This window comes from Stenella coeruleoalba (genome assembly GCF_951394435.1).
Source record: "Stenella coeruleoalba genome assembly, chromosome: 6".
Classification (NCBI taxonomy): domain Eukaryota; kingdom Metazoa; phylum Chordata; class Mammalia; order Artiodactyla; family Delphinidae; genus Stenella; species Stenella coeruleoalba.
In genome coordinates, this window is record NC_137151.1 from 6646473 (window position 1) to 6662757 (window position 16285).

A 16285-nucleotide genomic window follows, 5' to 3' on the forward strand; every position below is an offset into this window, starting at 1 on the left:
GTTCAAACTACTCTTTCTAGCCTGGTATTCTTAAAAAGGGCCTAAGCCGATTGGAAAAGCATAAGAGGCGATTTGCAGAACAGAAACGACTCAGCAAAGTGCACCGTGCTGTCAAGTTCAGCATTGAAGGCAACAGGATGCCCCTGTAGGCCTGGCCCTACCAGAGCGTGTCCGGGAGGTATCCCCAAGGAAGCATGCTCTGTGCATGGGCTTGAGTTGTCAGCAGCTAGAGTGAAAACAGTGTGTGTGTGCTTTCTTAACCAGAAAAGGCCAGGACCACTTTTAGTTCATGAAATAATGACCCCAACAGGCACTTAGTGACATTCTAGTCCTCTTGAATACTGAGAAATTGATACGGGATTTCCTTCCTAGAGACTAATAGATAATTACCTCACGGCTAGGCATTTTGGTCTTTCTGACTGGTACCCTTTTTATTAAAAAGGTTTTTGTTAGGGCCTGGAATCCGAGTGGTCTCCCTTACAGGCATGTAATTGGTTAGTAACGTCTTGGTGAAAGGGAGGTGGCTTCTTTTCCTGTTGTCAGTGGCTCAATAACTGCATTTGAGGGCTCACTGCATAAAGCCTGACACTGAATATTTAGGAGATAAATTTAACTAATACATATTCAGTTCATGGTCGGAAATGAAGACGACGTTGAAACATTCATAAAGCCAGACTCACTGACCTGCTGTGCTCGGAGGTTAACGGTGGCGCCTCTGCGGCAGTGCCCTCCTGAGCATCTGTCTGAGTGTGTTGCCTTCCTTTTGTGACTCCTCCGCGACCCCTGCTTTGGCAGCTGTTTCCACAGACACACTCACCTGCCTGCCGTTTCACTTTGTTGTTAAGCTACTATCAAAACAAAGCACACAGTCTTACTTAATGAGAATAAATAAAGGGTAGAAGAGCACTGGTTCAGTGCTAAGAATTTCTTCACCTCTACTTCCTTCCCTTTTTTCTTCCCAACCCCCCTTTTTTAGGCCACACCTCAGGGCTTGCGGGATCTCAGTTCCCTGACCAGGGATTGAACCCCGGGCCACGGCAGTGAAAAACATGAAATCCTAACCACTAGGCCGCTAGGGAAGTCCCCTTCCTCCCTTTTTTCTTCTTTCCATTTCCATGTCCCTTGATATCCCTCCTTCCCCCCCACCACCCCTGTTTCTCTTTACCTTTACTTTTCTCACTGTCTCTTCCATCCTTTTATTCCTCTCTTTCGTAATACATTTTCTACCCCAGCACACTATTTTGAGAATCAAGAACTATAATAGGGCAGTGAAAAACGTAATAAAAAATCCTAGTGGCCAGTCTTCTTTGGAAGGGCATGTGCCTGTCTGCTGGTGTTGCTGGTTCTGATCCCACCCTCCCTGTAGGTGATGGGGAGGTGGGCAGAGGTGGCCCAGCCTGTTGCTAGAGCAAGAGGTGGCCAGCGTGATGAGAGGGGAATTCAAGCAGAGTTCTTCTCCTTCATCCCCAACACTCCCCAGATCAAAACGGGCGGGTATTTATCTTGGCCTGTGTCTGGCTTACAGAGCTCTGTCAAAAAAAGAAAAATAATAATAAGGCATGTTTTGGGGGCTGGTAGTCCCATGTTACATTTCAGTAAATTGTCCTTAAACCACCTGACACTGTTTTCCTGTTCAAGAAGTTTCCTTACATATGCACTCAAGGCTTTCACATTGCACAGACACTAATGAGTGTTACTAGAAAACATGTTTCCCAAGAAGAAAATTGGAGTGAGTAAATGGCTTTCAAGTGAAACTCTTTTTGTTTTAAATGTAATTTTTATTTTTGAAATTACGAGAGTAAATATACTAGAGAATAAACCCCACTCCCCAAGTCCTGCTCTTCCTCTGTGTAAGTCACCACTGTTAACAATTTTGATGTGTTACATGTATTTTCAGTAATGCTTTAAACTTAGTTTTTTTCTGCTTACAATTGTAGAAAATTTTGAGATTATAAAGAGAAAAATCACCACTCAAAAGCAATTTGATAAAATTTTTGCCTTGTTTTCTATTGATATTTTAATATAATTAAAATTATATTGTATAGAATTTTGATCACTTCTCATTAAACCGCCTTATAGAGTTATCATTTGTAATGGCTGCATAATAGTCTATCATGTGAATATATAATTTGTTTATTCATTCCTCTATGGTTTCTGATTTTTCGCTTCTAAATAATGCAGTAACCTGTGCTACATTGTATGTTTATATGCTAATTTTTTCCATGGAATGCTTTTAAAATAACATTAAAATGGCACAAGCAGTGCATGTTTTTATATAAACTTTTAAATACGAAAAGCACAAATAAAATTAATGTCACTTGTAATCCCCCCGCACCTTAATATTAACATTTTGGGTTATTTCTTTCCGGTCCTTTATATATGTGTACATAAACATTATTACTGGTTTGGAGAGGGTTTTGTTGGAGGTGGTGGTGTTTTTTTGTTTTTGTTTTTTAACTTTTAATCAAAATTGTGATCACACTCATTTATACCTTGTTGGGTTTGTGTTTTACTAAACATGGTAATAATTCATTTGAGTTAACATCCTTCAGTGACTTAATATTGTGTTGTAATATGATTGTACCATATTTTTTTAAGCAAACCCATCTTGCTAATCTTTTAGGCTACTTTTGGTTTTTCACTGATAAAGCAGTGCAGCATACAGCTTTACTGTCCTAAGGAAGTGGTGTAGGGTTGACAAATCAAGAGAGAAGTCATTGAATTTGACAGGCTAGGTACTCAGTTCTGTGTGTTTTCAGGCTTGGGGTAACCAGGCATCTGCCAGATACAAGTCATACAAGCTGTAACTAGGAGTAGGTCAGCGCAGCCTGGGCATGTCCCAGTTGCTGAGGCTAGAGGGTCAAATTATTAGAGAAGGTCCTGGGAGTGGACAAGGAGAAGTCCAGGCTGAGGGGTAGAGCTGCTGGGAGTTGGGCAGTTGGCAGAGATCTGAGCAGCTAAGGCTTCCGTTGTGGACTGATTGCAGCTACTAAAAATCAGGGCACATTGTCTGAAAGGAAATCAGATATTTGGGACTGTCTAGAAATCTGGGGTATTGCATGCATAGGGTGACAGTCGCATAACTTTCTCATCTGATAATGAATTTTTATGCTCCCTTAGAGTACTAGTGCCCAGGATTAAAATTGATATAAAATAATATTTGGAATTGGGATGTATGTAGAAAATCTAGGATGGATGATCAATGCAGCTCTTGTTCAAGAATGACTTAGAGGTCTTTGCTTATAACTGAGGTGGAAGACGAGTCCAGAGGTGAGATAAGGCTTGCGGGAGGTCTCCCCAACTCAAAAGAACTTCACCACACTGGTACCGACCCTAGAGTGTCTCCTGGTCTCCACCTTATTTTAGCATTCTTTGAATTGAGCTTCACAGGTGATTCAGTAGTAAACATCTGGGGAGAAGAATTAGAAAATCCCATCTTTTTTTAACCACTCGACAGTCGTAAAGATTGGAATTGTTAGATTACTGTAGCCAGCAAGAAGAGTTTGCCCTGAGCTGACATAAATGGCAGGCCTTTTCAACATTTCTAAAAGGTGTCAATTTCTTGGAGACCACACCTTTTCAAGACACAGTCTTTTCAAAGTAGAAGAGAAATTACCCAGCAAGCAAACTTTTAAACATAAAGGACAAGCAGAAAGAGATGCAAGAAGTATAAGCCCCTTGGTTCAAGAGAATTAATTTACTTTTCTTTTTGTGTCAAACTGATTGCAAAGTAGTAGTAATAGCAATAATAGCTGCTTTTGTTTTGAGCGCCGATTCTGTGCTAGCCTCTGTGCTTGTATTTGTTATTATTATCTTATTCACTTCTCCCAGCAGTCCTGGAAGTAGTTCACACAAGGGGCATCATTTGTACAGGGTTACAGAACCCTGACTAGTTTCTAATCGGAAACTAGAGTTCCAGCAAGCACCTAGCGGTTCTAACCTCATTCATTATGCTTCAGGCTTTTTCTCGATGACTTTCCTTGCCTTAGAAGATCATTATTTTTTATGCCAGCACTGTTTGAAGGTGTATGTGTCAAGCAGTCACCTCCACATTTGGTCTTTGAAAGGGAGAAGCATACAGTCAAAATGTAACCTGATGGAATTAGGGGGATCGTAGTTTCAGTTTTAACCCCCCTTTCTCTCTTCTAGCAAATTTCCGTGGACTAGAGGCAAAATTTGAAAGTAAGGCACAGATAAGAACAAAATTATTCTCCATTGAGAGAGTTTAATATGCCTTTCTAACACTGCTGTGTATACTTGCTCTGTTCCTGAGGTCACCAAAGCTTATTCTGGTTATTCCAGAGCTGGGAGCTCTTCTGTCTGCTGACTTTCAGATAAAAGAAGACGAAAGACAAAACTGAGTGTATGTGTTTCAATAATTTGCTCTTTAATTTTTACCCCACTCTTAGTTTCAGGGGACCTCCAAGAAGGGTATCAGTCGACTGGATAAACAGATGAGAAAGTTCACAGACATCAGGAAAAAAAGCAGATCTGCACACGCAGTAAAAATCAGCATCGAGGGCAATAAAATGCCCTTGTGACTGCCTGGGAGGTTCCCTATCTCTGCTCTTAAGAAATGCGCAATGGACTCTTTGGAGAAAGATGATATTTTAAAAACTTTTTTAGTGTACCTGTAAATGATTCAGCTTGTATCAAATGTTGTCATAGGACTTGCATTTCTCTCAGTTTTATTTAAAACCATTTGTTGTGCACTTTGTACAGAAGAATACTAGTCCTACTTCTATCAACTTTACACAATAAAATTCCATTCTGGTTTTGGGGGGCTGTCTCTTCATTGTCTTCGAGGATGCATTCTCCATGGGAGTGAAAATTAGTTCTTGGTGAGTGCAGAAAAATTTTAGGTATTACAGTGGTTTGTGGCCCTTCAGAGTGTAGACTGCCTAACTGTGGTGTGGTTTGTCTGGTCGTTACCCTTGGTTCCCGACCATGAGCTCCTACAACCCTTGGGATTCCTGGGTGCTAGGGACGTCTTTGTGATGCGAATGAGGTGAGTCATGGTAGACCCCTGGAGAGCTTTAGGTGGGGGCCGGTCACCAGAAAGGGCCTACCACGTAATTAGAGGGTCGGGACTTTGGGCAGGCCTCATGGGCTGGGGGCTGGGGGGTACTGGAGATTGACGTAGTCATGTTGCCCAGTGATGTAATCAGTCGTGTCCAAATAGTGAAGCCCAGGTAAAGACTCTGGACACTGAGGCTCTGATTGGTGAACACACTAATGTGCTGAAATGGTGATGGGCCTTGATTCCACAAAGAAAGGGTGCAGAAGCTCCGTGTTTCCTCCCAGACCTCACCTCACCCTGTGTGTGTCTTCATTTGGCTGGTACTCCTCATTTGAATCCTTTACAATAAAACTAATTTTAAGCACAGTGCTTTCCTGAGTTCTGAGTCATTTTAGCAAATTCTTGAATGTGAGGGGATTGTGGGATCCCCCAAATTAGTCAGAACTAGTAACTAGTCGGTCAGAAGTGGGGATGGACTCCACTTGCAGCCATCATCTCCAGTGCAGGCAGCTCATGGAGGACGGAGCCCTTACACCTGTGGAGTCCAGCGATGACTTCAGGTGGTCAGTGTCAGAACTGAATTGCAGTATCCTACTGGGGTTGAAACAAAATGCTGACAAAATCATTTCTTAGTATTTCTCGTTAGGGAAATTTTTAATTATTTGATTTAAATTAAATTTGTTTTCTCCTTGCGGGGGAGGTCCTACAATCTGAAGAAAAAGATTGAGAAATACTGTCTCAGAGGAAACATGGACATAATTAAAAATCACTGTAATTGCTGATAAGCAGCCGGGCAGTTGGGATAGAGAATAATATTGCTTATGGCTATATTGTTCTATTTTTGTGAGACTTTAAAGTCATTCTATTAGTCTCTGCAGGCTTATTCATGAGAAGTCTCTTGTTAGTCAAGATGACTAAATCCAAGAGTAAGTAATTGATTTTAATTATAGAAATCTTATGATACAAACTGGAGAAGGGTTATCTGGCGATGTTGATTTTCAAAAACACGTGAGAATCTTATTGGCGATAAAGCCTTGGAACAACCAAAAAAATCAGGAAGTTTGTGCCCTTTACTCATAAAAAAAATGAGGATCTCTTTACCCTTACTTTCAACAAATTTAAAAGCACAAATGTGATAGTTGTAAAAAGCAGGTACATAAAGATATCAGGTAATAGCTAACCACTAGATGGAGATGGAAAAACAACTATTTTCTGCAATGGCATTTTTGCTTTTATTAATACCCTTGGAAACACTCGTGAGAACAAAACAAACACAACCATCTACTGAAACAGATGTTGATGACCCTGATCATTAAAAATTCTAACCAAGAAAAGTAAAATAGTACTTTTTAAAAAAGACTTTAAAGTTATTAATACACCATTCTGGCATTTAATGGAGTAAGCTCCAGTTATCTGAAAATTTCACCTATGTAGGGTAAAACTGATGGTGCCAGGGGTTAAAGTGACAATCATACCTGGGGAATTCAGAATGTTAAAAAAATTGCTGGTTTCTGTATAAACTACCATTGCTGTGTGGTTCATTTTAAGTCTCAAAACTGGCCGAGAATAGTCTTTTTTTTTTTAATTGGAAATACTTCCAATTTACAATAATGTTGCAAAAGTGGTAAACTCCCATATACCCTTCACCTATATACACGAAGTGTTGACGTTTTGCCACATTTGCTGACAGCTTGCCTCTTGATCCCCAAATACTTATGTATATTTCTCCCCGAAACAAGGACCTTTAGTTTGTCCCAGTGTTGGTGGTGTTAACTTCGGCCACTTGGACGTAGTGGTGCAGAATCACTTTTTTTTTTCAATTAAAAGAAACAGTTTTAAGTGTTGATTAATTTTAATTTTGGGAAATTAGTTGTATGTGAATATGTAAAATACACACAAAATTTGCCATCTTAAAGGACAGTATCCAGTTAGTGGCAATACAAGCATTCCCTTTGTTGTGCAACAGTCACTGCCTTCCATCTCTGGAAATCTTTTCGGCTTGCAGAAGTGAAGCTGTACCCATTGAACAGTAACTCCTTATTCCCCTCTCTCCCAAGCCTGGCAAGCACCATTCTGCTTTGTCTCCGATTTTGACTGCTCTAGATGTCTCATGTAAGTGGAATCATAAATAATTCTTTTTTGACTGGATCATTCATTCAGTTAGCATAAATGTCGTCAAGGTTCTCCTCTGGGGTGGCATGTGAAAGAATTTTATTTTAAGGCCGAATAATATTCTATCATGTATATACCACATTTTGTCTATCCATTTCGTTGATGGACACTTGGGTTGCTTCCACCTTCTGGCTATTGTGAATAATGCTGCCATGAATATGGGTATACAAATATTTCTTTGACACTCTGCTTTAAATTCTTTCATGTATATAGCCAGAAGTGGAATTGCTGGATCGTATGGTAATTCTATTTTTAAAATTTTTTCTTTATTATTATTTTTTTAAATTTTTTTTGCGGTATGCGGGCCTGTCACTGTTGTGGCCTCTCCCGTTGCGGAGCACAGGCTCCGGACGCGCAGGCTCAGCGGCCATGGCTCACGGGCCCAGCCGCTCCGCGGCATGTGGGATCTTCCCGGACCGGGGCACGAACCCGAGTCCCCTGCATCGGCAGGCGGACTCTCAACCACTGCACCACCAGGGAAGCCCCAGTTATTATTTTTTTTTATTTAATTTTTTTTTTGGCTGCATCGGGTCTTAGTTGAGGCATGCAGGATCTTTCGTTTCAGTGCGGGCTCTTCAATGTGGCACGTGCTTCTCTCTAGTTCTGGTGTGCGGGCTCCAGGGCATGTGGGCCCTGTAGTTTGCAGCACGTGGGCTCTCTTGTTGAGGCATGTGGGCTCAGTAGTTGTGGCGTGCGGGCTTAGTTGCCCCGTGGCATGTGGGATCTCAGTTCCCCGACCAGAGATTGAACCCGAGTCCCCTGCATTAGAAGGCAGATTCTTTACTGCTGGACCACCAGGGAAGTCCCTGGTAATTCTATTTTTATTTTTTTTTAATGGCTGCACCATTTAACATTCTCACCAACAGTACAAAAGGGTTCTGATTTGTCCACACCCTCACCAACACTTATTTTCTGGTTTTTTGATAGTAGCCATCCTAATGGATGTGAAATAGTATTTCATTGTGATTTTGATTTGCATTTCCCTAATAATTAGTGATATTGATTATCATTTTGTATTCTTATTGGTGCTTTGGGTATCTTCTTTGAAGAAATATCTATTCAAATCCTTTGCCCAGTTTAAAGTAAGTTTTTCCTTGTTGAGTTGTCAGAGTGCTTTATGTATTCTGGATAACTCTATCAGGCATAAGATTTGCAAATTTTTTCCCATTCCTTGGGTTGTATTTTCAACTCTGTTAATTGTACCCTCTGACACACAGTTGATTTAAATTTTGATGTAGTTCTATTTATCTTTTTCCTCTTTGATTGCTGTGCTTTTGTGGTATCCAAGAAATTATTGTCAAATCCAATGTCATGAAGCTTTTCTTTTTTTTTTTTCCTTTTCCATGCAGTTTTTATTTTTGCCTTTTCCAACAACAGTGTTGTTCGTTTTTTTAAATTTTTATTTTACAGTGTTGTGTTAGTTTCAGGTATACAGCAAAGTGAGTCAGTTATACATATACATATATATACTTTTTTAGATTCTTTTCCCCTAAATGCCATTACATAGTATTGAGTAGAGTTCCCTGTGCTATACAGTAGGTCCTTATTAGTTATCTCTTTTATATAGAGTAGTGTGTATATGTCCATCCCAATCTCCCAATTTATCCCTCCACCTGCCCTTACGCCCAGTAACCATTAGTTTGTTTTCTACATCTGTAACTCTTTCTGTTTTGTAGATAAGTTCATTTGTACCCTTTTTTTAGATTCCACATATAAGCAGTATCATATGATATTTCTCTTTCTCTGTCTGACTTACTTCACTCAGTATGACAACCTCTAGGTCCATCCATGTTGCTGCAAATGGTATTATTTCATTCCTTTTTATGGCCGAGTAATATTCCATTGTATATATGTACCACATCTTCTTTATCCATTCCTCTGTTGATGGACATTTAGGTTGCTTCCATGTGCTGGCTACTGTAAATAGTGCTGCAATGAACATCGGGGTGCATGCATCCTTTCGAATTATGGCTTTCTCTAGATATATGCCTGGGAGTGGGATTGCTGGATCATATGGTAGCTCTATTTTCAGTTTCTTAAGGAACCTCCATACTGTTCTCCATAATGGCTGTACCAATTTACATTCCCACTTACAGTGTAGGAGGGTTCCCTTTTCTCCACACCCCTTCCAACATTTATTGTTTGTAGATTTTTTGATGATTCATGAAGTTTTTCTTATGTTTTCCTGTAAGAGTTTTATCTCTTACTTTAGGTCTTTGATCCATTTTGAGTTAACTTGCATTTGATATAAGGTAAGCATACTTTTTTTTTTTTTGACATGTAAATATCTAGTTTTCCCAACACCATTTGTTGAAAAGATTGTCCTTTCCCATTTAATGGTCTTGGCACCCTTGTCAAAAATTATCTGACCATATATGTTATTTCTGGACTCCATCAGTCTATGTTTCTCTTTGTGCCAGTCTGATACTTCTTTGACTACTGTAGTTCAGTATTAAAATTTGAAATCAGAAAGTGTGAGTCCTCATACGTCATTCTTTTTCAGGACTGTTTTTGCTATTTGGGATCATTTGAGATTTCATATGAATTTTAGGATGAATTATACTGTTTCTGCAGTAAACATCATTGGGATTTTGAGAGGGTTTGTATTGGTTCGGTAGATCACTCTGGGTAGTACTGACATCCTAAGAATCTCCCAATCTATGAACACAGGGTGTCTTTCCATGTATTGTTTTCTTTAACTTCTTTCAGCAACATTTTGTCGTTTTCGGTGCACAAGTCTTTCACCTCCTTGGTTAAGTTTAGTCCTAAGCATTCTTTATGATGCTATTGTAAATGGAATTTTCTTAATTCCCTTTTAGGATTTTTCATTGTTAACATGCAGAAATGCAACAAGTTTTTTCATATTAATTTTATATCGTTCAACTTTGCTGAATTGTTTTATTCTAACAGGTGTGTGTGGGTGTGTGAGTGTAGAATCTTTTGGCATGTCTATATTTAAGAGCATGTCTGCAGACATTATTTTTCATTATTTTTCTTCTTCCTTTCCAGTTTGGTTGACTTATTTCTTTTTCTTGTGAAATTGCTCTAGCTAGGACTTCCAGTACCATTTGATTAGAAGTCTCAAAAATAGGCATCCTTAATTTTTCCTGATCTTAGAGGAAAAGCTTTCAGTCTTTCACCATTGAGTGTGATGTGAGCTTGTCATGTATGGCCTTTATTATGTTGTTATAGTTTCCTTCTATTCAGTTTGTTGAATGTTTTCATCATGAAAAGATGTTGAATTTTGTCAAATGCTTTTTCTGCATCAGTTGAGATGGTCATGTGGTTTTTGCCCTTTATTCTGTTAATGTGATGTGTTACACTGATTGATTTTTGTGTTTTGAACCATACTTGGATTCTAAGAATAAATTCCTCATGGACTTCCCTGCTGGTGCAGTGGTTAAGAATCCGCCTGACGATGCAGGGGACAGGGGTTCGAGCCCTGGTCCAGGAAGATCCCACATGCCGCGGAGCAACTAAGCCCATGCACCACAACTACTGAAGCCTGCTCGGCTAGAGGCCGTGCTCTGCAACAAGAGAAGCCACTGCAACGAGAAGCCTGGGCACCGCAACAAAGAGTAGCCCCGGCTCACCGCAACTAGAGAAAAGCCCACGCGCAGCAACGAAGATCCAACACAGCCAAAAATAAAATAAATAAATTTATTATTTTTTTTTTGCGGTACGCGGGCCTCTCACTGTTGTGGCCTCTCCCGTTGCAGAGCACAGGCTCCGGACGCACAGGCTCAGCAGCCATGGCTCACGGGCCTAGCTGCTCCACGGCATGTGGGATCTTCCCAGACCGGGGCACGAACTCATGTCCCCTGCATCGGCAGGCGGACTCTCAACCACTGCGCCACCAGGGAAGCCCAATAAATTTATTTTTTAAAAAAGAATAAATCCCTCTTGGTCATGGTGCATAATTCTTTTATGTGCTATTGAATTTATTGGCTAAAATTTTGTTGAGGATTTTTTAAAAAACATTTCCCAGAAATAAAAAGCCATGATTTTGTTGTCATCAACAGCATTCATCACAGAGTGACTAAAATTTTTGTTCACCTCTACTGTCTATTAATATTACTTGAATATTCTCTTGCTTTTATGGTTAAAATCATTGAACACCTATGATACCTAATGAATGTGTATTCTTACCTATATTATATGCTATAGTCATATGATTCCTAGACTGGCACTGATCTTACTGTTCACTGATATTTCTTACTCAACAGATGGCCTAAAAATCACTCTAATAGCAACTTGTATTTTCACTTTAATTTGGCAAAGTTATTTTTCTAGCTACTCTGGCAGTGTGGCCTAATTCAACTTCTTAATTTGATAATACACAATCCTATTGTATATAGCAAGAGAATTATCATAACACATTGACTCTTCCCCTTCTCTACTGGTAGGAATAAAGGGTTAATAAGTAACCAAATATCTGTAGTGAAACAATTCAGAATTTTAAAGGCAATCTCTAATTACTCTGTTCTAACGTTTGATACAAGTTCTTTATTTTTGAAAATGTGGTAATATGTACAGTTTATCCACATATAAAGTTATGTCTTAACTAAACTGAAAGTTAAGAGATAATTGTTTAGTATCTATACAACTTTTATTGCTAAGAGCTCTTTTTCTTAGTCATAATACATTTTTGAAAATAATTCACAAGTTTCGAGAGTTTCATGTGAGTCCATTATAGCATGAGAAATAGATTGTCTTTTTAGTTCAATAAATTTTATTTTCCTAGGGTTTGAAAATAAAAGACTATCAGCTTATACAGAAATTCAGTTTAACAAACATTTATGTTTAGATCATGATACTTAATGATGTAGGGAATCTCAAGGTGTAGAAAGTATGATCCCAGCTTCCAGATGTTCATAATCTCGGAAATAAGTAGAAATGCCTCACTCTAATGACAATAATAAGCATCAGTTAGAGATTGTTAGTTTGAACAACCTTACAGTCATCTGACACATAATCATCTTTGTCATATCAAAATTCAAAAAGTCATTCTGAAGAGGACCTTCACTGAGTTACATGTGAATAATACAGGCCTACAGGTTTATTTACTTTATTGTAAGACATGGACACAAGAGGATTGTTCTTCCCGTGTTGAGGATGTTTCCACCTATCTCGTTCAATATCCCCATTTAATTTTCCTTGTAACAATTCTTTTAAACATGGATCTTTTAAAGAATTGATATACTTCCTTACACTGAATTGTGACAATTTTGAAAGCCAATAATATCTTTTCATTTATTTTGCAGGAGGGGGTGTGAATTACTAGCATTAAAGTTATTTTTAAATAACCTTTTAATATTTTAGACTGAAGTAGTGGGTTTTTGTTTTGTTTTTATTGAGATATAATTGACATACATTATATTAGTTTCAGGTGTACACCATAATGATTCAATATTTGTATATATTGTAAAATGGTCACTCACTGCAGTGAGTCTAGTTAACATCCATCACCATACATAGTTGAGAATTTTTTTCTTGTGATGAGAATTTACCCGATCTACTCTCTTAGCAACTTTCAAATATGCACTACAGTGTTATTAACTATAGTTGCTATGCTGTACATTACCTCGCCATGACTTATTTATAACTGGAAGTTTGTACCTTTTGATTCACCTACTTCACCCATAACCCCACCCACCGTTCGCTGAGAATTTTTTTTTTTTTTTTGGCCGTAAGCTGGCCTCTCACTGTTGTGGCCTTTCCCGTTGCGCAGGACAGGCTCCAGACGCGCAGGCTCAGCGGCCGTGGCTCACGGGCCCAGGCGCTCCACGGCATGCGGGATCCTCCCGGACCGGGGCACGAACCCGTATCCCCTGCATCGGCAGGCGGACTCTCAACCACTGCACCACCAGGGAAGCCCCGCTGAGAATTTTTGAATCAATATTCATCAGGGATATTGGTCTGTAGTTTTCTTGTCTTGTACTGTCTTTCTCTAGTTTTGGCCTCAAGGTAATACTGGCCTCAGAGTTTGGAATTTGGAAGTGTTCCCTCTTCCATTTTCTTTTGGAATAATTTGAGGAGGATTGATGTTAATTCTTTTCATGTTTGGTAGAATTCACCAGTGAAGCCATCTTGTCCTGGACTTTTCTTTGGTGGAGGTTTTTGATTACTGTTTCAATCTCCTTACTAGTTCTTTTCTTTTCTTTTCTTTCCTTTTTTGACTTCACCACGTGGTATGTGGGATCTCAGTTTCCCAACCAGGAATCGAACCCATGCCCCCTGCATTGGAAGCACGGAGTACTAACCACTGGACCTCCGGGGAAGTCCCTCATTCTCCTTACTAGTTATGGATCTATTCATATTTGTATTTCCTCATGATTCTGTTTTGGTACATTGTGTTTCTAGAAATTTGTCCATTTTATCTAGGTTACCCTATTTGTTGACATACAGTTCATAGTACTCCCTTATAATTCTTTTTATTTCTGTAAAATTAGTGGTAATATCCCTTCCTTGATGGCTGATTTTAGTTATTAGAGTCATCTCTTTTTCTTAGTCACTCTAGCTAAAGTTCAATTTTGCTGATCTTTTCAATGAACCAAGTCTTTGTTTTGCTTTTTCTTTCTTTTTTCTATATTTCGTTTCTCTCTGCTCTAATCTTTATTATTTTCTTGCTTTTGCTCTGAGTTTAGTTGTTATTTTTCTCGTTTTTTACGGTGCAAAGTTAGGTTGTTGGTTTCAGATTTTTTTAATATAACAACAATTATAGATTTATCTCTTAGCATTACTTTTGCTGCATCCCATAAGTTTGGGTATGTTGTATTTTCATTTTCAGTTATCTCAAGACATTCTCTAATTCCCATTGTGATTTCTTTGAGCCATCAGAGGTACTGTGTAAATTCCATATATTTGTGGATCTTCCTGTTTTCTTTTGCCATTGATTTCTCTAGTTTCTTCCGTCATGATCAGAAAAGATACTTTGTATGGTTTCAGTCCTTTAAAATTTAGTAGGAGTTGTTTGTGGCCTTACATCTGGTCTATCCCAGAGAATATTCCATGTGCACTTGAGAATAATGTATATTCTGCTATGGTTGAGTGACACATTCTGCATATATCTGCTAGGTCTAGTTAGTGTCTACAGTATTATTCAAGGCCTCTCTTTCCTTACTGATCTACTGTCTTGCTGTTCTGTCCATTATTGAAAGGGGGTATTGAAGTTTTCTTCTATTTTTGTAAATCTGTCTATTTCTCCCTTTAATTCTGTCACTGTTTGCTTTACATATTTAAGAGCTCTGATGTTTGCTATATATGTGTGTGTGTTTATATGTTATACATTCTTGGTGAATTGACCTTTTCATCATTATATAATGTCCTTCTTTGTCCCTTATAACAGATTTTGACTTAAAAGTCTACTTTGCATATGAAGTGTATGAAGGTTTCCTTTTCTCCATATCCTCACCAACACTTGTTATTTGTTGTGTTTTTGGTAATAGCTCTTCTGACAGGTGTGAAGAGGAGAAAGCTCATTGTGGCTTTGATTTTCATGTCCCTGATGATTGAGGATCTTCTCTGTTGGCCATCATTATGTTTTCTTTGGAAAAGTGTCTATTTATGTCTTCTGCCCATTTTTTAATCACATTTTTTTCTATTGAGTTGTATGAGCTCTTTACATATTTTGGATATTAACCTCTTATCAGTATATGATTTGAAAATATTTTCTCCTAATCAATAAGTTGTCTTCTCACTTTGTTGATTGTTTTCTTTTCTGCACAATAGCTTTTTAGTTTGATACAGTTCCATTTGTTTATTTTTGCTTTCGTTTCCCTTGCCTGAGGAGACATATCCAAAAAATATTTCTAAGGCCTGTGTCAAAGAGTGTACTGCCTATGTTTTTGTCTAGGAGTTTTATGGTTTTGGGTCTTACATTTAAGTCTTTAATGCATTTTGAATTTACTTTTATGCATGGTGTGAAAGAGTAGTCCAGTTTGATTCTTTTGCATGCAGCTGTCCATTTTTCCCAACACCATTTACTGAAGAAGCTGTCATTTCCTCATAGTACATTCTTGCCTCCTTTGCCGTAGATTAATTGCCCATATACATGTGAGTTCACTCTGGGCTTTCTATTCAGTTCCATTGATCTGTGTCTGGTTTTATGCCAGTACCATTCTATTTTGATTACTGTAGCTTTGTACTGTAGTTTGAAATCAGGGAGTGTAATACCTCCAGCTTTGTTCTTCTTTCTCAAGATTGTTTTGGCTATTTGGGGTCTTTTGTGTTTCCATACAAATTTTAGAATTATTTGTTCTAGTTCTGTGAAAAACATCATGGGTATTTTAGTAAGGTGTGCATTGAATCTGTAGATTGCCTTGGGCAATATGGTCATTTTAACAACATTAATTCTTCTGATAAATGAACATGATACATTTTTCCATCTGTGTCATCTTCAGTTTCTTTCATCGGTGTCTTATAGTTTTCTGAGTACAGGTCTTTTACTTCCTTAGTTAGATTTATTCCTATGTATTTTATTCTTTTTGATGTGATTGTAAATGGGATGTTTTCTTAATTTCTCTTTCTGATCGTTGTTATTGTATAGAAGTGCAACAGATTTTTGTATATTAACTTTATATCTTGCAACTTTACAAAATTCATTGATGAGCTTTAGTAGTTTTTTTGGTGGTGTCTTGAGGGTTTTCTATGTATAGTATTGTGTCATCTGCAGACATTGACAGTTTTACTTCTTCCTTTCCAATTTGGATTCTTTTTATTTCTTTTTCTTGTTTAATTGCTGTGGCTAGGACTTCCAACACCATGTTAAATAAAAGTGGAGAGACTGGGCATCCTTGTCTTGTTCCTGATCTTAGAGGAAATGATTTCAGCTTTTCACTATTGAATATGACGCTAGCTGTGGGCTTATCATACGGCCTTTATTATGTTGAGGTATATTCCCCCTATACCCACTTTTGGAGACTTTATCATAAATGGATATTGAATTTTGTCAGAAGTTTTTTCTGCATTGAGATGATCATATTTTTAATCTTCAATTTGTTAATGTGGTGTATCACATTGATTTGCAGATATTGAACCATCCTCACATCCCTGGGATATAACCCGCTTGATTATGGTGTATGATCCTTTTAA

At 38.3% G+C, this 16285-nt stretch overlaps 1 protein-coding gene across 7 annotated transcripts in view; it reads left to right on the forward strand.

Annotated features, from left to right (window-relative positions):
- Window positions 1-16285, forward strand: part of IWS1 (interacts with SUPT6H, CTD assembly factor 1) — a 64930-nt gene that overhangs the window by 43693 nt on the left and 4952 nt on the right. For 3 of the 7 annotated variants that reach the window (XM_079924251.1, XM_079924248.1, XM_079924253.1), the window contains exon 14: window positions 4410-5683. The exons of 1 other annotated variant lie outside the window; for it this stretch is intronic. In XM_079924251.1, the coding sequence (XP_079780377.1) occupies window positions 4410-4541 (132 nt within the window). In that variant the 3' untranslated portion in view covers window positions 4542-5683. Of the gene's footprint in view, window positions 1-20; window positions 5712-16285 lie in introns of those variants that run through there. 3 more of the 7 variants (XM_079924250.1, XM_079924252.1, XM_079924249.1) reach the window with 3 other exon arrangements.